General features: G+C 43.3%; 2 protein-coding genes across 3 annotated transcripts in view; both read left to right on the top strand.

Annotated features, from left to right (window-relative positions):
• si:dkey-13a21.4 (uncharacterized protein LOC494576 homolog) overlaps nt 1-27,316 on the top strand; it is a 991,873-nt gene that overhangs the window by 926,174 nt on the left and 38,383 nt on the right. The window lies entirely within an intron of this gene.
• Nucleotides 1-27,316, top strand: part of fgd1 (FYVE, RhoGEF and PH domain containing 1) — a 194,969-nt gene that overhangs the window by 149,046 nt on the left and 18,607 nt on the right. For both annotated transcript variants that reach the window (XM_028813296.2, XM_028813297.2), the window contains exons 4-10: nt 944-1,583; nt 11,056-11,145; nt 12,522-12,670; nt 19,327-19,483; nt 19,836-19,974; nt 22,512-22,570; nt 26,103-26,249. In XM_028813296.2, the coding sequence (XP_028669129.1) occupies nt 944-1,583; nt 11,056-11,145; nt 12,522-12,670; nt 19,327-19,483; nt 19,836-19,974; nt 22,512-22,570; nt 26,103-26,249 (1,381 nt within the window). The remainder of the gene's footprint in view (nt 1-943; nt 1,584-11,055; nt 11,146-12,521; nt 12,671-19,326; nt 19,484-19,835; nt 19,975-22,511; nt 22,571-26,102; nt 26,250-27,316) is intronic.

The raw sequence follows: 27,316 nt of genomic DNA, 5'->3' as shown, positions 1-27,316 counted from the left end.
TTCTGGACACGCCCCTTTTTATTTTATCCTGACTGCGAGGGGCGGAGCCTTCTTTGGGCACCACAGGCAGGATGAGTCTTTGTTGGGGTTGCTCCCGGAGCTGCAGGTGGATAAGAAACAAGAGTTAGTGACAGCGCCACCTATCAGCTTGGGGTGGTATCGCTTACCTTGCTAGAGTCCTGAAGGTGATCCGCAGGTGTGTGTGTGTGACAACACTTAATCCAATTCATGGTTTTTTAGGGCAAGAACCTATCCTGGCAGCAATGGGCAAAAAGTGCATCACACACACACCACCCACGCAGGGTCACTTCAGCATGATAAGTTAACAAAGCGTTTGGGTTGTGGGGGAGAACTCCATGGGGCCACAGGGAGAACAGGCACTCTGACGCAGGTATGCTGTGGCTGAAGCCTTCATTAAACAAGAACAGCACTTATTTCAATAAAAATGATTCCTTTGGTGTTTTTAAAAATTGCATAAATGAGGCATTTGGGTTGGTCAGCAAAACTTTAATATAAATTCATGTCACTAGTCCACTATATTAAGCCTGGAACTGCATAGGCTCGGGTGACAGATGGCTAACCTTGGTACATTTGTTACGACTTGCTTATGGGGTGACGAATGTTGTTCTCTTCTTTTGAAAGTGAGGACTCAGTAATAAACAGATTCGTTTGAAAGACTTCATATATTTGGAAGTGATCAGACTAAGCCTTTAATTTGCCTCTGGAAAAGGCCCTTTGTCAGGAAGACATCTGGCAGCTATGTGATTCTGGCCGGGAGTGGGGAGTGGAGGGTATGCTTGAATATCCGAGCACAAACAGCTGTGCTCAGCACCCTGGCATTCGGCTTTATTCACAGATTCCCTCTTGGCCAGGTGTGGAAGGCCTCTTCATTGGCTGAGAGCACAGCGGCTTTAACGTGAATATTTTTGTTTCCTTCACGCAGAGAGCAGATCATCCTGGTCCCGGACAGCAGCGGCCTCTTACCATGTCATCCACGAGTTCCCGATCCCAGTCTGGATGTGAGTTCCACGACAGAAAGTACTCCCATCAACCCTTCAGACTGCCAAGCTGTGCAAGGTAGTGAAACAGAAGTCATCTCTGCCTCTGCAGATGTTCCAGATTCGGTCATCCATCAGCCCCCTAATTCCAAGAGACGCCTGTCAGCTGAATCGGGTTATAGCACGGCTGACAAGCTTTCGGACGCGCTGGAGATGAAGGACTTGTTGGCGGACCAATCTGGATACTCTACGGACTGCTCGGAACGGCTGAGTCTACCCTCAGGGGGCCTTCTGCCTCAGACGGACAGTAAACTGGCCAACAGGGACAGTGGCATCGACAGCATCAGCTCGCCGTCGCACAGTGAGGAGCTGTGCTTCGCAGGAGAGGAGGACAGAGAGAGGGAGCGGGCAGCCACTCCTTTACAGAGCCTTCCATCGGTCAGTGCTGTGGGACGTGGGCGTCCGTCAAACAGTGTCAGGGACAGGGAGCATGATTCTGAGGGGGACAGCGATCTGGAAGAAGGCAGCGGAGATGAAAGCGAAGCAACTCTGCCACCCAAAGCCGAGAGGCAGGACTCCATTGAGGTAACTCCTTTAAAACTGCGGTCAAGTAGATGGGGATGGGAGAGGTGCTGGTGGGTCTTTTAGATGAGTCTCACTGCTGTCAACTTTATGGTGTGGAGTTGAAGGGATTCAATGAGATTTTAAAGAAATGGTTATGATTTTTATTTTTAATAATCACAGAATAATTTGCTTTACCCATCATTTCTTATTGTGTTTGTATTATATGATGAGTACTCAGACCAGGAAAACCAGAGGTGTGCATGTTGTGGTAAAATGGGTAGACGGCAGTGCACGCTTTATGGAAACTCTTTACATTTGTCATATGCAGATTTGACAGGAGTGCCTCGTCCCAGAATAAACACTTTACATTAAAATCCAAAATGTTGAGAAAGATGTTGCAACTCCTTATGATTGTATAGGCAGGCAGTGTGGCTGGCGTAGTGGTTAAGACTTAGAAGGTCAAACCTTGAGGCTGGGTGTTCACGTGCTGCGGCTGACACAGTGTAGCCATGGGCAGCTCCCTTCACCTGCCTGGAAAAAAACAAAATCAAAAGAAATGTAATCCATTGTACCTCAAATGTTGTAAGTCGCCTTGGATAAAGGCATCAGTCAAGTAATAACAAACAGTAGTAGAATAGCTTAATATGTGACCTTCCGTGTGCCCTTAATAGTAAAAGCAACCTCACTTGACATGACACACAAATTCTTTATTAATCTATTAAAAATTATGTCAATATTTAATGGCAAAATTTTACATTCAATTTTTTAAAACACAGTCAATATTTTCCTTCAGAAGATTATATACAGTAGTATGTAATTCATGATAGACCAGGGATTCAAGGGTTCCAGTGCAACAAAGTAGACCCAGACCATGAACCCACCACCAGTGCTTGGCCCGAGTGTCTTCGGTGTCTCAGAGGTGCTCTTTGGTTTTCAGTTTCACGGATTTGTCACCTCCTCGGTGTCCCAAGTGCTTTGTGCTTCATTGAAGTGCTAACTGCAAGCTGCCCGTTGAAGAGGATGGCTTTCCTCCGAGCTCTTCTTCCATTAGAGACATTCTTGTTGAGTCTTTTGTGGTCGGAGCACTCGTGAACTTTGGCATTTTTCTTAACAAAAGTGTTCTGTGGGTGCCTGGAGTTACCCGTGAGATTCTTGAGATGTTTTGAATATCACGCAGTCCTGAAGGGAATTTAAAACTGCCACGCCTGAGGATATTAGAGGTCACCTTGAATTGTAGATTGTCTTTCTTAATTTGTGGAGTGATTACTTCTTGATGCATTCAATGGCTTTGTAACCCTTCTGGGTTTTTTTCAGCCATTTTCAAATTTCATTTCATCAAGCAGGCTATACTACACAAATCTGAGTGCTCAATTTACAAATGTGGCCTTTGATGAAGCCCATTCTGAGTACTCTTTGAGCTGACTGTGTTATTAATCCACTGATGGTATTTTTTATCACCAGACTTAATTTTCATTCCTTTTCAAGAGGGCCAATGCTACGTATTTGCACTGAAGAACTCTTTTGGTTTTTTGTCAGTTTATAATGGTGGTCTGCTGTCACTTCTCACTAATGCACAAGTCATCCCAGGTGTGACTGGCAAACATCATGGCTCAGTGGCCTGGGACAGCCTGTAATTTGTTTATTTTGAGGCGAAGTAGCTTTGACAAATGTGACAGTGCTGTTTGTCGTGTCTGGCTTGTTGGTGAGGTCACTGGCTGAGCCCTCAGTTTTGATATGGCCTGTACTAGCCATTGTAACAGCAGTCACGTCATTACATGTGCCAAGTGATAGTGGCTACCCACTCAGACGCTGGTGCCTTACACCTTTACCTGATTCTCAGAACACAGAGGAGAGGCACTATAAAGCCGCACATGATCTTGCATGCTTAGTTGCGGAGTACAGTCAGACACTCTTGAATTCAGGTGGCGGGGTCTCGATGTGTCAGGAGGAAGAGGCAGCTCAGCCAGCCAGTGACGTTCTACCGCCTCGTAATTGTATTTGTATGAGTTTGATTAGTGGAAAATGGATGGATGGATGGATGATTAGCGTGCTCCACGTATGGATACTTCAGGGCAGCTTTTGAGGCGCATTCGTGTACACACATTTATAAGGTGAACTGCATAGAAGTGTGCGTACACCAAGCTTTATAAATCAGATTACTTTTTTGCCTTGCACATATGTTCATGCTCGAGTCCATCCAAAGTTTTATAAATGAGGCCCCAGGGTCATGCATTTCAAGATGGAGCCACCCTTTCTACATCATACCACATATAAATATTTAAGTTTCACTCAGCCCAGAAAACACTTCTTTTTTTTTATTTGAATTGCTCTGATATGGATTGGTTTGCTCTGTGGCAGACCTGCACAGCCTTAGAGCCTTAGAGAAAAATGTGAGCAGTTCAAGCATATCAGGACATAACACAAGTGGAGCAACATTATGAATTCAACAGAAAACAAGATTTGTATATGACAACAACAGCACATTGTGTGCCAACTAGACTGTGTATCTCTCATGGGACATTTCTGTGGCTAATTTTATACAGAAACAGATCACCTTTATACCTAAGCAGGAAAACATATCCATCTATTATGTTACTAGAAAAGCCGCAGACCAATTCTTATACATTCAAGGAACAAATAATTAGCATCAGTGGGAACTGTCAATGTTAAATACTAAATGGAAAAGCATCAGCTACTCACGCCTGTAAATCTTAAATCTCTTAAGTCTTTCCTGTGTTTCTGGCAAATTTGATATTTTACACAAAACAATGAATTCATAGATTTATGATCATCCATCCATCAATTTTAAAACCTCAGGGCCATGGGCAACTGGCGGTCTCGGAAGACGGATTGGGATCAGCCAAGGATGTGGAGCCCTTGATGTCCAATCATTGATTTCAAAATAGACATTTATCATAGAGTACTTCAAACATACCAATACTCTAAAGTACTCTGCCATACTCAGTTCTTAAGAGAAGTGCCTCCATCATTCTGGCCAATGTGATTACGTACCAAAGAGCTTAACACTCTGTGTTGGTACAGACAGGTGAGGCTACTCCACCAGTCACACAACAGAGAAAAGCTGGCGTGTGCTTCAAGTCTCAGTTTGTGTCTTTTAGGATCTGGTACAATAATCAGTCACACTTCACCCCGTTAGTGTTTCCATTAATACTTGTAAAAAATGTGCAAATAAATATACATTACAGTCATGTCACTATTCAGGGAGTGGGTGTAGAGGTGCTGCACTACTACAAGTACTTGGGGGTCCACATCAGTGACAGGCCGGACTGGTCTGGTAACACAGAGAAAGGGCAGAAGAAAGGGCAGGGCAGGCTCTTCTTCCTTAGGAGACTGAGCTGCGTTAATGTAGGTAGTGACATCCTTCACATCTTCAAGAGAGGCCCACTGAATCAACAAGCTCAGTTACCCCCTGGAGGTCATAGCAAAGGAGAGCATGAAAACAAAACTGAGTGCCATTATGAACCATGCTGCACATCCTCTCTCTGACACACTTTCAGCCAACAGATTATTCAGCAGAAGTGGGTCAAGAAACACTCTGGGGGCTCCTTTATGCCAACAGCAATAGGCCTGCATGATGCCTCATTGGGACTCTGCTACTTATCTTTAACCTTCCTCCTTGGGACAAATAAAATTCTATCTATCTATCTATCTATCTATCTATCTATCTATCTATCTATCTATCTATCTATCTATCTATCTATCTATCTATCTATCTATCTATCTATCTATCTATCTACTTCAAACCCTAAGGGCAGATGCCCTTTACTTATCACCCATCATTTACCCAGCAGTCAACATAAAAGGTGATGGTGTGGAAGGTCAACAAGCAGCCGTCAAGAGTGGACAGTTAGTGGAAAGTTTTCAGGAATTCTGCAGGCTGAAATCATGTAGGTAACTGAAATGGAGCAACCCAATAAGACACTAACACTTCAGCTATTAATTCTTAGCCTTTTTGTGTTTGAGAATTCAAAGTGATACTTATGTTCAGCATAAGATTTGTTTATCATGTTGAAAACCAGGGAGACCAAGCTTGAGGACAGCCTTAGTAGTCACTGTGGTTCTCCCCTAGCTGGCACTGAGCCTGCGTCTGCCATTGAGCGGAGCCTTAAGTAGCCTGAAATCAAGAACAAGAATGTATTTCTCATTAGCAGTTGGCAGCACTACATACGGCTGGATTCTCGCTCTCAGAACTGGGCATTGTGGGGATGGTGTGGCATCAAAGCTGTGAGGGAATGGGCAGGATTGGGATGGGGTGGGGGGGATTGATGTTGTCTCTGTGCTACAGAAATGGATGCCACATCACAGCCCATCCATGTGACCAAAGCCTACCACAAGTCAGGAAGCATGTTAAGGACAACATTTTGAAATTTTAGTGGTTAGTTTTTAAAAGCTGAAGGCCAGACATTGTCCTTTGTTACAAAGTTGAAATGCTGACAAAGCTGTGGATTATTTGAAGGTGTTAGTTTTGGGTATAATATGTGCTTTCTCTCCAGGATAACTGAGATGTTTATTGGTTTTAATATGTGCTGCACAGGAGGCCTGGTTACCCAGCTTGTGATCAGCAATTATGTGAACTCCTGCTTGTACTTCTTATATTTTACACGTTTGGGAAAAGCACACACTGGGGGGGCTCGGAGCTGCAGCCATTGCTGCTCCGTCTGTATAAGGCTGATTGTTGTTATGGAGCATATCTCAAGGAAGTGTTAGCTCCCAGTTTCTTATGTGTTTATAACTGAGTGAATATACTGGACAACAATTTTTTTCAAACTTTTGCATTTGTGATTATGATACAGTAGACAACTTCAAGCTGAACAACAAAATACATTCAGATCGACTGTATCATGCAGGAATTTGGAGAAACATTAAATGAACTTTTATTATGTGCTTAATCACTTAATGATACAGTGCATTACTTCAACTGAGCCAAACATGTTTTGCTGCTGATTTTTGTTTGTTTTCAGCATCTTATGCTTCTCATTTTAGTTGGCCAGCATCGATGTATTCCATATGCTCTTATACTGCTGATCGATTGCTGCGGTCTTCTAGTGAAATCTTTCACCATGTTCATCACCGACTGCACCAAGATTAGCAGGAATACGTCCAAGTGTGAATGCAGAAAATGAAACTTAGCGATATGTTGCAGTTCATGCTTTTGTCTGCTTGAAGTGTGTTGTCAACATGCCGGATGTAGTTCGGTGCTCAGTAGTTGCCATGAACATTCTCAACAACATCCTTGAATGGCTTCCATGTGATTTCTTCTGACGTCACCAGCAGATCTTTGGTGATGTGTCTGATCTGTGGCCGTCTTTCCTTAATCTTGGCATCAGTTATTCATGGAGACATCTGTCTAAGATATCCTTCACCCTTGTTGTTCATCCTTATCACAGTTTTTTTCAAGTTTTATATGAAGAGAAGGTAAAAATATCTTTGTTAGGTTGACATGTGCTTTATGTGTCACACTTTTCTGCCATGGAACCAAATGCTTACAGGGCAGGCAGTTCTTTTTTAACGTAATGAGACTTTTTAGCATGGCTGTCCCAATCATAAAATACAGTATAAATGAGCTGTGCCATTGTGTACTTGGGATATCCTAGTGGCAGTGTCACCGCTTTTAGATCTCCACAGATGTTCCAGTTGTAGTTGTTATACTGTTTAAGTATTGTTATAATGTGAGAGGAAATCACAAAAATAGGGATTGCAATAAAATAGTTTGTGATAGGAACATTGAATGGTGATTTTTGTGATCAGCACAACAAAATCTACAAGATACACCCAAAGCAAGCTCTTCATGTCTGTTGACAGTGTTTGTGCTGTAGACACTTCATATGCTTCTCGTTTTCTTTTAGATCATGTAGCAGGTTGAGGTCCTGGTCTATGAAGCGCTGCTTTAGACAAAAGTACATTAATTTACCAGTCGTTTTTTAAGGAATTCCGTCAAACCTGTGAGCCATCTGAGCGCTGTGCGTTTCTCGAGTTTCGCCCAGCAGGCTGTGATGACCTGACCTGTACTCTTCTTTTTAAGCAGATGCTTCTTGTCAGCTGAAAGGTGAGCAGATGACGTTTTTCCTGAGACGTGAAGTATGTGGTTTGTGTCCGCGTTTGGTGGAGTCTTTCTGTACGCCCCCAGACTGCCGTACTGACTTGTGTGGTGCAGCACCAAGCTCTCCATGAAAATCTCCAGAGCACAAGTGGGAAAAAAAAATCTTTTGTGTGAACCAACAGAGTTCTGGGGCCTTTCAGCTTTGGATACAGTGTCATTAATTTATCAGAATGTACAAAGCATGTATATATTATACATTTTCTAGATACAGTATATTATAATTATGACCTAATTAGTGGAGGAGAAGCGAAGAATCATATAATTAGCCAATTTACTTACATAAAAGCGATGCTTCAGAGTGTTTCCTAGAAACTGTTTCTTCAAGCCATATGTCAAAAATTCAGGAAGCCCTGTAAGAATCAATCCATTCAACTGCCTGTCCAGTCCCACATTCTTTTATTCGGTTGACTTATAGACAAAGAGCAAGTCCTGTATGGCCAGACTGGGAGGCCAAGTAAACTGAGCTGGTGCTGATGCCCAGAATCTCTTAGCTGTGTTTCTCGCTAAATTTATTCAGGTTATTGAGTTTTGTTCTTGTTTGCTGCCTGATTTAAAATGCTGATCGTGTCTTGTGTTACTCCCACTTCTGCTTAACAAATGCCATGGGGAATTTTATGGAGAGCACAGGACTGCTGGGAGAGAGGTTTATTATACATGTATTGGTACATGGCAGCTTAGCCGCAGAGAGGCATCTGAAGTTGCAATGTGTTCTGGGTAAACAAATAATCACTTATTAAATTATTAAATTATTATTAAGGTTAAAGAAAGGGAAGCCATTTAAGCTATTGCACAAGGAAGAAACTATGGCGCTTGTGATGTACAGAATGAGCCTGTCATGCCAAAAATTGACTGAGAATAATGCTGATGTTCTAACCAACTTGTGAAGTGAGTGCAGACACCAGGACCAACAATGCAAAGTAAAAGATGCTCGTCCTCAACAGGCGGTGCAAACCACTAAGACGTAACGTCATTTTCCAGCTTGCTGAAAGGAGTGAAATGGCCTGAATAATTTGAATTTGGCTAATGACTCTTCATCAAATAAAAATGGATGGACCATCATCTTCATAGGTGCTTTTACAAGCCAGCTTGGCTCACTTGGCCAAAGTTTTTCTTCACAGTTTCAGTGGACAATGTTTGGTGGTACTCTGAGAGACTTAGGCCGGGTTTATACTTCACGCGACGCATGCTGCAGCGGACGCTCCTGCTACGCAAGCGTTGTAGTGTTTATACTTGTGCGCGTACTTTGCGTACATCTGGAGGAATCTGCCAGGTGGCAGTGCGAGATATTATCACGGTGAGAACATGTTTGGCTTCGCTGTGTTGTGAATTGCCTGGAAAACCCATTAAATTCCGATGACATCTTACCGCAATATCTCTGAAAAGGATGTTCATTGATTAAATCCAGGGATGTGTCCATTCCAGCAAGCACTGGGCACGAGTGAGAAGCAATCCCTGGACGAGGCCTCGGCTCATCGCAAGGTGAATACAAGCACACACATACATTAGCGTCATTTTAGCGGCACCAAATCCCCAAGTCTGCATATCTTTGGAAGGAAACTGGAGAACACTGAGGAAACCCAGCAGGAAAACGTGTAAACTCCAGGCAGGGAATATCAGCGACGTGACTCCCTGCAAGACAGCAGCGCTAACGCTCCGCCACTGTGTCACCCCATGTGTGTAATTATTAACAGTATTCATTATTTAAACGAAATTACCGATCTTATCTGTAAAATGTAATATACATACTTTAATGCTTTTCATCATGAAAGTGATATCAAGTATAAATCTAAGGATTCTAAATGTGCAGAGAGTTGGAATATCATACATTTAATGTGCTCAGTATTCATTATTTAAACGAAATTACCGATTTATCTGTAAAATGTAATATATATACTTTAATGCTTTTCATCATGAAAGTGATATCAAGTATAAATCTAAGGATTCTAGATTTGCAGAGAGTTGGAATATCATACATTTAATGTGCTCAGTGTGGTGATCTATTGCTGGCGATCCACTGCTGTCAGGAGCAGAGGAAGCCCTAGAAAAAAAGACAGCACAGAAGACGGTATGTGAGAGTTTTAAAACGTATCGTGTCATTACGATCGGGAATATGCGACACTTGAATATAAAAGTACCATGAATACATCTGTATGTCGGTATTTTGCTTCACCACATCGAACCATTTATTAAATATCGAAGTGCGCACACCGATCTCGTAGGATCCGCCAAGCGGCTTTCTGTCACGTGTAGATAGTAAACACAGACTCTGACGTCACATTCCAACTTTTAGCACACTGCGCCCCCTAACTTTTTGCTGGTACTGCAACTCACGCACGCGTCACGTTAATTTCTGAGGACCTGATCAGAGGACGCATGAAATGAACGCTCAGAACGCGTGGCAGCCATGATGCGGGCGTGTACATGTTCTGTGCGTGAAGTACAAATGAGCCTTAAGGTGTATGGCTGAAAATTACAAAAACGAATCATTCATTCAGGAACATCAAAGTAGGGGTTTAATTAAAAGAATTATTATTTGATTTACTTATTTGGCTGAGGCCTTTATCCGAGGTGTCCTATACCATTTTAGATACAGTACAGTCAGAGCGCAGGCAGGTGAAGTGACGAGCTCATGGTCACACCGTCTTAATGGTAGGATTTGAACACACAACCTCGGGCTTTGCAGTCCAAAGCTTTAGCCACTCGTGTTGCCTGTCCTACCTTTATATCAAAGGATTTTCTAGATAAATCTAGGGCCTCCAACTCACTCTATTACATAAATGGGTTCAGAAAATCTGTGAATAGATAGGACCAACTGTTATGGGGACCCCAACACAACCAGCAATGAGGTCTGGGTAACCATTGTCAGCTTCCTGAATGGGGTTGTTCCATGATAGAGCACCACAATTGTTTTTCAAAATGTAACCACTGCATCTTAGATTTTGATTAAAATTGCTATAGTAGTGAAGTACACTATATTATTATTAGTATTATTTTTTTTAAATCCCCTTCTCATAAAGTAAACACCTACAATTTTTAAGGAAAGAGGACTAAAGACACTTCTGGGGCCCCTCCAGGATTAGGAGCCCCGAAGTTTAAGCTTTGTCAGCTTCAGAGAAGATGTGCCCCTTGATAGAACATCTCAGAAAATACCTCACAAGGAAAAGTGATTAAAAAGATGAGATAAGATGAAAAAGAAGGAATCTTGGTATCCCATTTATCTAGAATAACTGATATGGAACCTCAGCCTTCTCCCAGAGTAAGGGGTGGGCAAGCGTGCCTGGCTGGCTTTTTGTAACGGGTGTATATTGAGACCGAGGCAGTTCAGCGAATAGAACTCCATCACTCATTGACTTTTTTCTTTTTGCTTTAAAGTTGTCCGCTCAGCAGAAAGTGTTCAACATTGCTAATGAGCTGCTCCTGACAGAGAAGGCCTATGTGGCTCGGCTCCACCTGCTGGACAAGGTAAGCAGTGTGTCACGTTCCTCTCTGACCTTCTACTTGTATCTTCTCAGCAAATTTACAACGACCAGCCTCAACTTTAAAAGCACTGACAGGGGGAGTGAAGAGAATTGATTATCTCGGTACAATGGCACCTGTCAAGAGGTGGGATTTATTAGGCAGTAAGTGAACAGTCAGTTCTTAAAGGTGACATGTTGGAAGCAGAACAAACAGGCAAACGTAAGGATGTGAGTGACTCTGACAAAGGCTAAATTGTGATGGTTAGATGACTGGGCCAGAGCATCTCTGAAATGGCAGGTCTTCTGGTGTGTTCCCAATATGCAGTGGTTAGTATCTATTAAATGTGGCCCAAGGAAGAAAATTGGTGAACCAGTGACATGAGTACATAAGGTTCATTGACACACGTGGGGAGGTTAGGGAAGCATGTCTGGTCCGATCCCACAGCTACTGTAGCACAGATTACTAGAGAACTTAATGCTGGCCATGAGAGAAAGGTGTCAGAACACACCACAGCTTGCTGCAGACCTTTCAGAGAGCCCAGGCTGACCCCTGTTAACCCCGAAAGCACCTACAATGGGCACATTAGCATCAGAACTGGACCATGGAGCAATGGAGGAAGGTGGCCTGGTCTGATGAATCACATTTTCTTTTAGACCATGTGGATGGCTAGGTGTATGTGCGTCGTTTATCTGGGGAAGAGATGGCACTTTGGGACGAAGGCAACTTGGCAGAGGCAGTGTGATGCTCTGGGCAAAGTTCTGGCTGGGAAAACCTGGGTCCTGGCATTCAAGTGGATGCTACTTTGACATGTGTCACCTACCTGAAGATTTTTGCAGCAGCAACATACACCCATCATGGCAACGGTATTCCCTGATGGCAGCAGCCTCCTTCAGCAGGATACGTCACCCTGCCACACTGCAGAAATTGTTCAGGAATGGTTTGAGGAACATGACAAAGGGTTCAAGGTGTTGAGTTGCCCTCCAAATTTAAAGATCTCAATCTGATCGAGCATCTGAGGGATGTGCTGTAAAAAGAAGTCTGATGCATGGAGGCCCCACCTCACAACTTTCAGGACTTTAAAGGATCTGCTTCTAACATCTTGGTGCCAGATACCAGAGGATACCTTCAGCAGTCTTGTGAAGTCCATGCCTTGTGTGGTGGCACAAGAGGGAGCTACACAATACTAGGCCTGCAGTTTTAATGTTGTGGCTGATCAGTGTATGCTAATCCACTATAATGTTAGTACATGCAATTTCTGTGTTTTTCCTAACTAGAATTATTTTGGCTCCATGATGGTTGGTATTCTTTAGCTAACTGTACTGATGGAATGGAAACAATCCTTTTCTCTCCTTCTCTAATTCCACTTTTGCTCCCACCAGGTGTTCTGTGCCCAGCTGATGGAGGAGGCTCGAACTCGCAATTCTTTCCCTGCTGATGTTGTGATGGGAATCTTTTCCAACATTTGTTCAATCTACTGTTTCCATCAACAGTTCTTGTTGCCAGAGCTGGAGAAGCGCATGCAGGACTGGTGAGTCTTCGGGTGTCTTGGGAAGCGAGAGATTTAATGGTGGAGCAGGTGGGGGATTCTGTGAGATGTGCAGGTGAACGCTTTAGGCAGGTATTGAGCAGCTGACCAGGGACGCAGTTATTTTGGACCCTAAAGTGGGTACAGGGGCAGCTCGCAAGTTTCTGTAATTTCTCAAAAGTAAATGTGCTTAAATTTAAAATCGAGATTCATGCCTGTCAATGTCATCAGGGGGTAATCTGCTAATTAAACTGCCTGTCAAGTTGCTAAAGTAGGTTTTTTATTTTAGTTCTTGCAGTTTAATTAAATTTTATATACTCATCAGTTTTTGTGAATTAGCAAAGAATTGTAACTTTTTTTACTTGCTTAATCACATCTGCTGGCTTTAGGTGTTGCATCAAGGCCTTGTTTGGCCCCATGAAATACAGGACCCCCTGGACCTGCAGCGTCCTCTCTCAAGGTGATGCCAGCTTGTGTTTTTGACATGGATGATGCAGTGGGCCCGTCTTTTGTTGCCATCCTGTCTGTCTGTATTCCAGTTCCCGCTCATGCACTACTCTGAGGTCTCTTTGGCTCTAGTTCCGTTTTTGGGCCCTCCATGTATTTTACAGTATGTGAGCTCAGTGGCATGCACCTTCCTGGAAGAAACTCACTGGCTTCCAATAAGGAAAGCCCCTGCCTTACTGAATGTTCTCTTGGTGGAAGTTCACACGGGGCTTTTAAGAGAGGGTGTTTGCAGAGAGCCTGCTGGGAGAGTTATAAATAAACTAAGTTGAGCTGCTGCGTGTGACTACTACGCATGATTCATCCGCTCAGTCAAAATGGCCATGAGATTTAAAGGAACAGAGGCCCACTCCACTCATTTGTAACTATCAGTCATGCTGTGGGCCTCCTCTACTCTTGGTTGTCTATCAGCTGCGGCCTTTAGGGGTGCCACTATGCACACAGGGCAGGACCCTCCTGTCCTCTGAATGCTGAACTTGTCTTGGTGGAGAGCAGCTGAGATAAGTACAGATGCTGGAATGGATATGCACTTTTTAAAGCATGCAGTGAACCTGGTCTTGCCCATTTTAATTCTTGCTGCATACCAGCCAGTCTCTTCAAACTGGATCATGTCTGCTTTGCTGATGGACCCAGACAGTTTTAGGCCCCCAAGTGTGGCAGATGCTACAGTCTGGGCAAGTATGAAAAATGAGCCTGAATGCATCTGCTGGCCTGCATCCATGAGGTTCATACCTAAATGGAAGGGACACAGCAAACTCTGGGACCCTGACTGATCGTGCACCTCAAGTTGTCGTTGCTAGTGAGTGGACACGTCTTTTGGGCTTGACAGGCACCTTGACATGATTCTGGCATAGGCTGATTCCACTAATTATAAAGATGCATAGCTGGACAAGGCAGTTCCTCCATTTTACGTGCTACAGCACAGGATAGACAAGACCAGTTTTGCATGCCCAGTTTTCTCCACGTTCTTCACCTGCCATTCCATTTTGTAAAGATTTTCAGAAGACTCCACTTGACACGAGTGCAAACCCAAATGATTTACTGTTAACAAAGCCAATATACGACAACCTAACATTGTTATATGGCGTGTTTGTAGTATAAACCTTCCCACGGTATAATAGAAGTGTTTCTGCATATCTTCTGCAGTTGGACAGGCCCAGTGACAGTGGGTCAGACGTGGAAATTGTGCTCAAGAGCCTCGTACATATCACAGATAGTGTATTTAATAGTGGTCCTGCTCACTCACAGCCCCGGCTGACTCACTGCCCAGTAACCATATACGTGAGTGGAGCCGGTCCTGGACTGGCACCTATCCAGGGGTTTGATGAAAGAATTAATAATGGATATTGGACTTCAAAAGTAAAGCTTAGAGCCTTGGCTTAGAAAAGAAATCAGTAAAGTCTCCCAGTGAATGGAAATTTACAAGAACTTTGACTTCAGCAGCCTTGCAGTATGAATATGAAAAGGGGAATTACTGACATGCTGGCTTGTCTCCCAGTACCTCAGCTGAGGAGAAATACAAGTGCCACTCCTCAGACCTGAGTTTCAACATGCCCTGTATGTTTCCGTGTGTTCTTTTTTGCATAAGATGTCACTGCTGATGTCAACAGGAGTCTACACAGCTTAAAGGGCTATTTAGCGGGCATGGCTGTCCATCGTTTTTTTGCAACAGCTGCTGTTCCATTATAACATGAGCTTTAAAACAAAGCAGCAGGCACCTCAACGTTAAATTCTCATCCATCTCAAGCCACACAGCTATGGACAGGACAGATTTAGAGTCTTCACATAACCTAATATGGATGTCTTTAGGCTTTGTGGTGAAAACCGGCATCCCCAAGAAACAGCAAAACTCGCATGAATGTAAGGAGAAGCCAGTGACTGGGTTAGGAGCGGAACCCAAATCCCTGGAGCTGTAAGGCAACGACACCGATCAGTAGAGCACTGTGCTGCCAATCAAATAAATATATTTATTTACAGTAAAAGTTTTTTGCCGAATTTCCCCAGTTTTGTTTACACTTTGCAGAGTGTCCCTAATAGAAATAATGAGAGTCAACCATCAGGTATCTCCAGGGTAGCACGAGTGAATCCTTTCAAAGTCAGTGGGCATGCCATTGTTGAGAAGGTGAGATTGCTACTCTAAAAAGGAGTGATGTGACACAAAGAATGGAAAGGAGACCACGTCACGTACTCCAGCTAGTCACTGAATGATCCGAGTGCCTCTCTAGACATGGCAGTGCTACCGAGGTGAGACGCAGATGTTTATCCCAGACAGACAAATAACTTTTTGACAGAAGAGTTGATTTTCTTAGATTTAGGCCACGTCTACATTACTGCATATATTCATTTAAAAACACTGACCTTAACTCCCTGTTTCCGCCTTTCGTTTACCCTACCACAGCATTTTTAACCCCCATAAACGGAGACTTTTGAAGACGCTCTCCAGGGCCGCATACGCCTGAAAACAGCAGATTGACATTCAAGTACTCAGACTCTAAATGCACTTGGATTGGTTTGTGCCAGTTACGTGGCCCTTCCCTGAGTGGATTCTGCTAACTACAACATTTCAGTCCCTGATTGGTCACCACTTTACAGAAGAAGAATATATTCCAACATAGCAGACACAAAAGAGTTGCTTTCTGTGACGTTTGTTGTGTTGCTTCCCTGTATGCATCTAAATTGTGTTTTGTACAGTTTGAATACTGCGTAAACGGCAAATAACTTATCAGTCATTTTTGTGATAAATGAAATGGCTGCTGGTCTTACCATCACTTGAAGGATTCTTGCACTGATGTGTGTATGTCTACTGTTGGCGAAAGTCTGCATCATACGCATTTTCACCCATTTAAGTGTGGACAGAGATGATTTTGTAAATGATGAGGAAACGCTAGTGTGGACAGAGATCATTGTTGTTTAAAAACGGTATTTTTAAATGATTAAGTAGTAGTGTGAATGTAGCCTTTGTGGACCATCGGTACAGCCACCCTAACCCAACACAGACAGGCAAAGCCAGAAGTTAAGCACAGTACGCATTTATTTACAAATGGGGAAGCACTTCTTCCTCGCTCACCAGAGTACAGCACAGTACATACAGCACAATTCACAGCCCTTCCACCTCCATTCCTCCCTCACAAGCTTTATCCTTCTTCCTCCAGACTCTGGCTCTTTGCAATGGAGTGAAGCGGCCCTAGGAGTTTTCCAGGTGGCTCATCAATCGAACCTGGAATCACTCCCAGGTGTGGTGAAAGCCCAAAGTAGGGTTCTGCAGTTCCCCCTGGTGGCCCCCTCATGGAACCCAACAGGACTGTGCCAAACTCCAACTCCCAGTGTGCCCTGCAGGAATCCATGGTGCCACAGCCACCCAGGAGGGCTACCGTCTAACGTCTTGGGGAAGGGAGTGCCTTGCAGATGCCCTCCCCCCCGGTCCCTCCATCCAGCTGGCATCCCAGCCGGGTAGTGGCCATGGCCACCCGTCACACCTTACATGGAGAGTCAGTACCCTTGTGTTTTATCATCCAGCTACAATGGAGTTAGATTAGATTAATTTTATTAATCCAAAATGAAATTCACGTGTATACAGCAGCAGAAATAAAGAAACAAGGATAGAGACTCACAGGACAAATAATACAGCCAATCAATCAATCAATAAATGTATATTTTTCAGATTTTTCAAAATAGTATTTCAAAATAAATTTAACAAGTACATCAGGTGGAAGCATTGAATTGCCTGGTAGGAGTGGGCAGAAAAGATCTGCAGAGGCACTTCCATGGAGGAATGAGCCTGTGGCTAAAAGTGCTCCAAAAGAGCACCTCCTAGAGGGGATGGAGGGGATTTTTATATTGGCATCCAACTTTTCCACCATCTTCTGTTCCACAACAGCTTCTGAAGTGTCCTGGATGTGATGGAGCAGGTTTTCCTGATATGTTAGTTATGGCATTCTGCATTTTTTGAGCTCCAGTTGCTTCCTGAGGAGACTGTGGCATAGAACACCACACTGGCTACTGCTTGACTGATAGAACATTTCCAGCTGATTGCTGCACATATGAAAAGACGTGCGCCTCCTCATGAAGTCCAGTCTGCTCTGGCCATTCTTGTACAGCGTCACTGTGTTGTCAGACCAGTCCAGTTTGTTGTTTATGTGAACCCCCAGGTACTTGTAGCTCCGCACCACTTTCATGTCCTCTCCCTGAATGGTGACTGGTCTCAGAGGCTCCTTGACATGCCAGATGTCCACCACCAGCTCTTTTGTCTTGCTGGTGTTGAGTTGCAGGTTAGTCTCCCTGCACCACAAGACGATGTCCTCCATGCCATGCCTGTACTCATTTCTATTATTAATGCAGCCTATGGTGAAGGAGTCATCTGAGAATTTCTGTAGATGTCAAGCGCTGGTATTTGTGCTGTGAGTCTCTTGTTCAGAGGGTAAACAAGAAGGGAGACAGGACAGTTCCCTGGGGTACTCCCACATTACACCCCACCATTTCTGACACTGGCTACACTTCATGCCACCATCAGTTGTACTTTCTGGTTTGTGTACCCAATCAAATGTCTCTTCTTTTCCATTTGAAGTGAAGGTTTCCATAATTAATCTGCTTGATTCATTTTGTTGAAATCATTGAGCCTTACCTGAGCCCTGAAGTGTTATAATAAATACAGCTTTATCAATAAATACTAACTGTGAAATTTTGAAATGGTGCCAGTACTCGCTTTTCGTATCAGTGGCTTTCGGACTAATATCAGATGTGCGTTCCTGCTTGCTTGTTCTTCAGACTAACAGGGGGACACACACCTCCCCTCATTCACTGTGCCCCTTTGATTTAGCGTAGACATGTCCTGCAATGCTTAGTTCTCATCTCTTTGTGCTTCAGCCCCTTGGCTCGTCATTTCTCTTTGTGATTTAACTGATGCTCCCTTGGTAAGGTGCACATGGAGCAGCTGCATTCTTAGTTCACAGGTGTATCACGGGTTATTTTCAATTTAGCGCGGCGCTCTTTCCTTGAAAGCTTTTTTTTTTTTTTTTACTAAAAGGGTGTCGAAAGATGGCACTTTCCAGAAAGTGTCAGCCAGATTGGTGTTCACGCTTTGTGCTATGTGCAATAAATTAAAGTCTCTAATGACATCTTATCAACAAAGAAATGTGTAAATATTAAGATGTAAGCATAGTAAAATAGAAGTAAACATAGACCTAGTTTGTCTCTTGACGCTCAATAACTCTGCACAAAGACATTTACGAGACAAACCATTAAAAGAAACGCACTCCCCCACTTTCTGAGGGTCCTCTCGCTCTGAAACGTTTCCTCGGGTAGTTTCTTGTTGCAGTGGCGCCTACACTGCTTCAGACGACTGCTGCCATTTTACAGACTTGTGAATCCACAATACGGTCAGAGAGTTTTGATCAAGTGCATCGCCTCTAGAGTTATTTTGTTTTCATTAATATAACATTTTAAACTACTGCTAACATTTAGAGAACACTGCACTACTGTTCTTTTTGACATTCTGCTGCTTTTAAAAGTGGGACAATCTCAGAGGCGTTTGAACAAGTTCACATCCCCAAGAGGAGTGTACTGTAGGGGCTTTCCTTAATTCATAAAAACCTTTTATCTTTAATATCAAGTTCATCCATCACCCTCTTAACGGTGGTATCAACATGCTCTCTCATTATTGATACTTTTCAAGGTATTGTATCAAAGTTGGGAGTTTCAGTATTGTGACAATCCCAGACTCCTGTGCAGCCATCTAAAAAGATCAAGCGCCCCTAGGATGTCACAGTAAGGCTGGGCCTTTGATCCAAGGGCGTTCTCTGCTTTTGTTCTCAACGCTCCTCACTGAGACTCGTAGGGTAAGGTACACACGCAATAAATTTCTTTGCTTTCTGTTTGAAGCAACTGAATTCTTTTTTCTCTCCTGCATACACACAGGACCACACTTTTCTACAGCATTCCAACTGATAACAGTGTGTGTGTTTATGTGTGTGTGTGTGTGTGTGTTTAACATGGAGACTACTATAGCATTACCATATGCAGGAACAGAATGTTTACCACTATATTTGTATTTTTCTATCTGGCTAATAACAGACAACGTTTCTTGTACGTTGGCTGAAGTTTTTGGAGGTTTTGTTCTCCCATTTACTAACGCTGGTTGTGCCCATTCGTTTTTGCAGGGAGTCAAATCCCCGAATTGGAGACATTCTTCAGAAGTTGGCACCTTTCTTGAAAATGTATGGCGAGTATGTGAAAAATTTTGACCGTGCCATGGAGCTTGTCAACTCCTGGATAGAAAGATCGTCACAATTCAAAGCCATCATTCACAATATCCAGGTGAGGTCTTTTGGGAGCTCAGTTCTCTTTCATTTTCTTTTCCAGGTGGACTTCTGTGTGTTCTTCGTTGAGGAGGAGAGGACCTCTTGTTTGTATTTGTTTTTGTATTTCCTGCATTTACTTTTCACAGACTAAAGACTATAACTGTTTAATGGTCACAGTTAATTGAAAAGTAGTCTATTGGGATCATACACAGAATAATATTTCATTATTATCTTCATCCCCACCATCAACTCCAGCCTGCTAGTCAATGTCATCAATGCAGGAGCTGCCCAGATGGGTAACGAACCACACAATGCCTTCCTTACGTCTCGCCAGGCCTGCTAAACTGTTATGCATTTTATTCTTGCAGAGGGAAGCCGTTTGTGGAAATCTAACCTTGCAGCATCACATGTTGGAGCCCGTGCAGAGGATTCCACGCTATGAAATGCTTCTCAAGGACTACCTGAACAAGCTTCCATCTGACTCCCCTGATGTGAAGGATGCTGAAAGTGAGTGTAGAAGCAAACTTTGCTATATTAATTATATTTAGAGAGCCACTAAAGGTGGGGATACACTTATGATGGCATCATCTGAAGAAAGAGTGCCATGCTCAATAGAAAGCTGGCCGCATTTCATAGGACCAATTGATTTATGATGTACTATTCAAGCAAACATAGAGCTGCACTGTGGGCTCATGGGTCCTGGGGAGAAGCCTATGTCTGGTCATTATCCACGTGGAGTATATGGAGTCACTTTCCTCCAGATGTTCCAGCAGTTCCAAACTGGCCCTGTGTGAATGAGATTGTGGGTGTGTGGACGAGTACACTGGGTGAAGTACTGGTTCCCCTTCGAGGGCCCTTTCCATGCCTGCTCCCAATGCTGCTGGATTAGGCTGTGCCCCCAATGACTGTGACTTGTTTCAAGCAGGCATGACAGTCTGCATATTGAAGCTGTTTTTAGTAGTAGTGGCCTCCATAAAGTGGGACCTGCTATTTTCAATTATGATGTCCTGCTAAGACAGAAAAGTGAACCTCTTAGCACCAAAGATGGGTAACCGTTCTATAGCAAAACCTAAGGAGTGATAAAATAATATATATATACAGTGGGTACGGAAAGTATTCAGACCCCCTTCAATTTTTCACTCTTTGTCATATTGCAGCCATTTGCTAAAATCATTTAAATTAATTTTTTTCCTCATTAATGTACACACAACACCCCATATTGACAGACAAAAAAAAGAATTTTTGAAGTTGTTGCAGATTTATTAAAAAAGAAAAACTGAAATATCACATGGTCCTAAGTATTCAGACCCTTTGCTCAGTATTTAGTAGCAGCACCCTTTTGAGCTAATACAGCCATGAGTCTTCTTGGGAAAGATGCAACAAGTTTTTCACACCTGGATTTGGGGATCCTCTCCAGTTCTGTCAGGTTGGATGGTAAACGTTGGTGGACAGCCATTTTTAGGTCTCTCCAGAGATGCTCAATTGGGTTTAAGTCAGGGCTCTGGCTGGGCCATTCAAAAACAGTCACAGAGTTGTTGTGAAGCCACTCCTTCTTTATTTTAGCTGTGTGCTTAGGGTCATTGTCTTGTTGGAAGGTAAACCTTCGGCCCAGTCTGAGGTCCTTAGCACTCTGGAGAAGGTTTTTGTCCAGGATATCCCTGTACTTGGCCGCATTCATCTTTCCCTCGATTGCAACCAGTCGTCCTGTCCCTGCAGCTGAAAAACACCCCCACAGCATGATGCTGCCACCGCCATGCTTCACTGTGGGGACTGTATTGGACAAGTGATGAGCAGTGCCTGGTTGTCTCCACACATAACGCTTAGAATTAAGGCCAAAAAGTTCTATCTTGGTCTCATCAGACCAGAGAATCTTATTTCTCACCATCTCAGAGTCCTTCAGGTGTCTTTTAGCAAACTCCATGCGGGCAGTCATGTGTCTTGCACTGAGGAGAGGCTTCCGACATATATATATATAGTAACAAAGGTGCTTTATTGTGCCCGACCCGGCACAGACTCCTACTGGTGGCACACATATAAAATAAACCAAAGATTTATTCTTTTTCACCTGTGGGGCACGTCTTCCCCGTAATCCCCACGGGCACAACACAGTCCCAAACAGCAACACAAATATAATACACTCCTCTCTGGCACCACCACTCCTCCCATCAAGCTTCGTCCTCCTCCTCCTCCCGACTCTGGCCATTGAGAGGTAGCTGCTGGCCCCTTTTATATCCCACCCGGAAGTGCTTCAGGTGCTTGATCGCCGAGTTCCGGCTGCATTTCCGGGTGTGACGAATATGTTGCCCATACGGACTCAGGAGTCCCAGTTACAGCACCCCCTGGCAGTGCCTGCGGGACCCAACAGGGCTGCACCCAACTGCAATTCCCCTGGAGCCCTGTGGGAAACCGAGGCACCGCTCCAACCCAGGGGGGCGGCCATCTAGCGTCCAGAGGGAGGTATTGCAACCTTCAGGGCTGCCCCCCCTGAATATACAGTGAAGGGGCGTCCCGGCCCCTTATATATAAATACATACTGTATATATGATCTGGATGTTGACAATTATGTCAAGTTAGGAGAAGAACTAACAGAGCATGGTATGAAACTTGACTTTTACTACAGTGTCCTCCCACTAAATTTTCTTAACCCCAAGGAGACCCCATGACACACTGACCGTCTCTGGGTGTCCAGTTTCACAAACGTTGATAGCTTGATAGCTGAAGGTATGCAGAGAAGCACAGAACAGATAACCGAACACTCGGCAGGTGTTCTTCTTTTACACTTGACATGGCTTCACCCACCACAGCCATGCCATTGCAGACCCAGAATGCCATTAGTTTGATGCTAACTGTCAGTACTGCATGTGAAAGAGAAAGGAACTCAGAAAATGTTTAGTGTTGTTTTAATGGTGACTAAGTGGGAAAGCTGAGGTGGCAGGTACAAGAAGAGTATGCTTGTTATTCCAGAGTTACTACTGTAGCTTGAAAGTGAAAAATGCAAAAGCTTTATAGGAACAAAGCCTTCTCACTCTGTCCTCTTTTACCAGAGTCCCTGGAGCTGATCGCAACTGCCGCTGAACATTCCAATGCAGCCATTCATAAAATGGTAAGCTGGGTGGCATATTTTCTTTTGGACTTGTTATAACAACAGAATTTGAGAAGTCATGTTTGCCTTCAGGAGTTGTGGCTTTATTCTTCTCTTCCAATGTTTGCAGTACTTCTTTGACAATGTGTTAATAATTATCCATAAGTAAAAATTCCTAAATACCAAAATCAAACAGCAAGTCTAAATTGATGATGTCATTAATGGTCAAATATCTGAATTTCCAGCATTTGCAGATGACCAAGATAATCAGAAATCCACAGCACACCTTCAGATGAAAACCACACCTATTACTGGTGGTCACTGAGTGCTCTAAACTGCGCATGTCAGCCACCAGACCGCAAATCATTAGGGTGGCGGTGGGCAAAGTTAGTGACTTCGATGGCTGTGACCAAAGGTCTGTCACTTGCTGCCTGGTGTGGTGCAGCAGGTTTCTGAGATCTCATTACAGATTATGTGCAACACTTCATTATTCTTCAAGGGAAATGGGAATTTGTTTCTACTTTGGAGTGGGGTGACACAAACAAGAGAAATAACAAGAGTGTTAAAGTAACTCCAATACCAGGCACTTGTTGCCATTCAAATTAGGGGATTCTAACCCTTTCCAGAAGTTTTTTTTAATTTATTTTATGAGGTGATACGGTCTTTTTATACTGATGATCACTACAATTTTTTTTTTAATATTTATTTTGTGATAAAATTTTTATTGAGTTGAGCAAACAAAAACCATAAATACATACAACAAGGTTAAAGGAAATATAAATTAAAATACCTCCCCTCCTGGCTCTGCAGTAGACAGAGAGATAATAAATACTTGAACATTTGGAAAATGAATTCACTGACCATCAGTCACCCAGCCATCCACTAACTGAGCAACAGCCGTTCAGTTTTTTCAGATCAGACACAGAATTCCCGTTGGTCGTGGATGCTGGTAACTCATGAAGTATCAGTTTATAAAAGGCAGACTTCCGTCAGACATGAGCTAAAAAACAGAGTTAGAGACTTTCCAGTCTAGAGGCGAGTGCAACCTGGCAGCAGAGATCTAAGAGAAGAAATATGGAGTAGGGAGGGCTGAAGAAAGCGGTGGAGACAAAGGAGCAAAACAAGGAGACCGAGAGGCAGCCCCTAAGCATTAGGAACATTCCAGGCGCACTTCAAGAACAGTAATGGTCATATATAAGAACAAAACTATTGACATGATACATGAGCCTGAACTGAATGTGTTGATTATTTGCATTTGCGGAGGAAATTGTGATATTGCAGGATAATGGATGTGATGCTGAAAGATCACATTTGTAGGCAAAGGCTTGTAATCTGATTTGCGCAGTATGGCACGCAATGTAGAGGCTGGCGTATCATGTGGAGAAGTAGAATGAGAAAAAACGAAAAGAGGATGGGAGGGAAGGGACGAGGATAGCTTAATTGAAAATAAAAAATAAAGAACAGGAAAGTAGAGGAAACCTGGAACATCCAAAGCCAGGAGTCAGTAGAAACTTCTCTTCTCTTACTTATAAATTCCAAATCGTCTTGACGTTTGGTCATTGAAAGAAGGGTGTCTGATAGGGAAACCACCAAGGGAGAGTCGGGCCTTCTGAAAAAAAGAAGAATTTCCGATATTGGAGGGAATGTTTTCTAAAAACTGAATAGATTTCAAAGAAATGTGAATTCATTTCAGTGGAATTGTTGGTAGAAAGCTCTGATTTTTTTTGGTCAGAATGAAGTCAAATCTCTGACACCTGAATACTAGAAATGTACTCAGCTGAGTATGTTGTTCATGTTGTGGTTAGCGATGTCCTTTCTTGAAACAGAATTAATTCCTGCCTATTCAGAGTTATAATAAGTTCATGCCTGGAACTCACCACACGAGTGTGTGCGTCCTTTTTCAAGATGAGAGATGAGATTCTAGCCCAGCATTCTTCAATCATTTTAAACAAGCCAAACCACTGACAAAAGAGTTTGTGAATTTGCACACTGCTGCTCCCATAGCTAACCAGCCAAAGATGTCAGATCACGTGTGACATGAGAATTGAAGTTTATATAAACTGGAAGTAGCAAAAGCAACATGTCATCAAGCAGCACCCACAGAGAACAGTAGAAAATACACTGCTGATAGACTGCACTTTGACTGGCGTTCAATATTAATGAAATGTAAACTAAATCCATGTATCTGACATCTTATCAATTTTCAAAAAATGACAGTAGAAAGAATATAAATGTTGTGAATAAAGATCAGTTTTCAATTGTATTGCAATAAAAGGCAACTAACAACTAATTAGAAAATGAATGTCTCCCAACCTTGCGAATGTCCACTGTAACCATGGGGGCCGTGTCCTTCTCTGTGAAGCACATCTGCTCATCTGTGGGAATTTGTTCTGTATGGAGTGGCATCAGCGACTGGTCATGTAAAAGACTGCAGTTTTGTGAACTAACGCCAACCATGCAGGTGCTTTTCATTTGCTCTTTTTTTTGGCCTTGCTGTCATCATATTCCGTAAGATGGTTGGTTGTGTTGCAGGCGGTGAAGCACATTTCCTGTGTTACATTTAGCTGCAGCAGTGCCTTTCCCAGTTTACATTCGACTTCTGTTTGTCCCATATCCTGTTTGCTGAAGCCAATATGACCAAACAAGTAAGCCCGCGATTCGCTAGCGAATCGGAAATCCAAGAATGGCAATCAGTTTCTGTTCTGTCCGATATTTGGATGGATGACATATCATGGAGGGTGGGTGCGTCTGGGGAAATGTCATTTAATTCAATAAGCATATCTGTACGAAAGCGGTTTCGTTTTGTGGAGACGTGATTCTGTTGCCTTTGCTGACACCGACTCTCGTTTTGTATTTCCGTTAGTTGAGCTCTTTCATTGTGGAGCCGTGATGTCTTTGCTTCTGGTGTGTGTGAAGCGCGTTGTGGGAGCCTTTAGTTTACAGGTTGTGGTGTTCGTGTGCCAGCCACTGAGTCTGGGAAGCCTCTGGGTTAGAGTCTGTGACCGTCATGTGATCTATATTACTGGCACAGTGGATTAGAGCAAGTGTAGTGCGCTGCGTTTGACTCTGGACTCTGGGGCGGGGGCGCTCACAGGTTGTGTTGTTTGGGCGCCATCTACTGACTCTGGGAAGCCGCCACGTTTTGGTAAGCTGCTGCGTTTGACTGTGGGACGGGCGCCGCCACGTTGTGGGAAGCCGCTGCATTTGACTCTGGACTCTGGGGCGGGTGCAAAGGCCGCAGTGCGCATGCGCCTTGGTGCGTCCGCCGTGCATAAATTAACTGTGGTTTAGTAATATAGATAATAAACACTGCAGAAATAGAACTCCCAAAGCAGGTGACCTTTTCCGATTTCTAAGAATTTAATATTAATGTCATAAAAAAGCACCCTAGAGTTAAACTAGATTAGGAATTCAATAATTACGGTGCTAATAGTATTACTACCACTACACATATACTGTGTAGTCTTCTATGTACAGTACATTGTGTAATAATAAACCTTGCAGTGACATCTCCATGAGCACTTTAAAATATAACTAAATTGTTTTGTTTTAGGAGCGTATGCACAAGCTTCTCAAAGTCTATGAGCTACTTGGTGGAGAAGAAGACATTGTGAATCCCACTAATGAGCTAATTAAAGAAGGACACATCTTGAAACTCTCTGCCAAGAATGGGACTACACAGGACCGCTATCTCATACTGGTGAGTAAGGCTCATGTATGGCACGTGTCCCTCAACCTCACCAGGACTGACAGGTACAACCAGAACAATTCCAGAAAATCCTTGTGAGAGAAAAGAGGCATAAGAAGAGCTACGACAAAAGTAGTTGAAGGGTACAATTTTGATGTTCTCACAAACCAGTTGGCATGTAAATAAGTCACAGTTTTTACCAGTGACAGGGTTAAAACTCTTAGGTAGGCCTCAACGCAAGCCTGAAGAAGGAGCTAAAATCTGAGGGCTTTAAGTAGAGTGCACAAGAATTGACTTCTTCAGTCAAATCTTTTGTAGTGATATGTGAGTGTCTGCCCATCAAGTTAGTTCCTAAAGCGCGAAGTACAGTGAAGAAGGAAACAAGTGGGCAAAATAAAATACAAAAACACAATTAAAGGTACAAAAGCAAGTTCACCCCAAACATTGAAATGCCAAATTGAAAAATTATCAAAGTTTGCTTATAATTTTATCATATTTGCAGGCCTCCTTTAATAAGGCAAATGCTTGCTGTGTCACCACAATAACACAGTCACATGGGGCCTCAGTAGACAATGGAAGATGATGTGTCTAAATTGGCTCCATGTTGCTTCAGGGAGCCCTCTTGAACCGTCGACAGTCGTAGGCAAAAGAGGACACACAGCATCAGCAAGGGGCTGGTGCAGAAGTGCCTAGTGCTTGTATTAAAAACCAAACAAAAACAAACTGTTCACAAGTGCAGTGCAAGATCTTCCATAAGTAAATAAATAATCCATAAAATCAAAATGTCAGATGGAGGCTAATAACAAGCAATAAATAATTCCCTTAAAAACTAGGTTAAAATCCCAGGCAAATCCCCAATGCCTCTATCTAAAATCTGCTGTCTCCTCAGCTTACCCCAGTAGGACCTTACAGCATGAGGAGATGCCCGCTGGCAGGTGCAGTCTTCCACTAAATCCTGGTTTCGGGGTCCTACTGCCAGTTCATTAGCGCCCACTGAACCCCACTCACGTCTCCGTCAGCCAATCTGTACAAAGGGTCTGCTCCTACTCCCCTCTGCATTGCTCAGTTAGAGTGTCCCC

The sequence above is a fragment of the Erpetoichthys calabaricus genome, chromosome 11 (assembly GCF_900747795.2).
Source record: "Erpetoichthys calabaricus chromosome 11, fErpCal1.3, whole genome shotgun sequence".
In the NCBI taxonomy this organism is placed as follows: Eukaryota; Metazoa; Chordata; class Cladistia; order Polypteriformes; family Polypteridae; genus Erpetoichthys; species Erpetoichthys calabaricus.
Note: the sequence above shows the minus strand (reverse complement) of the source record. Positions and strands in the feature narration are given on the sequence as shown.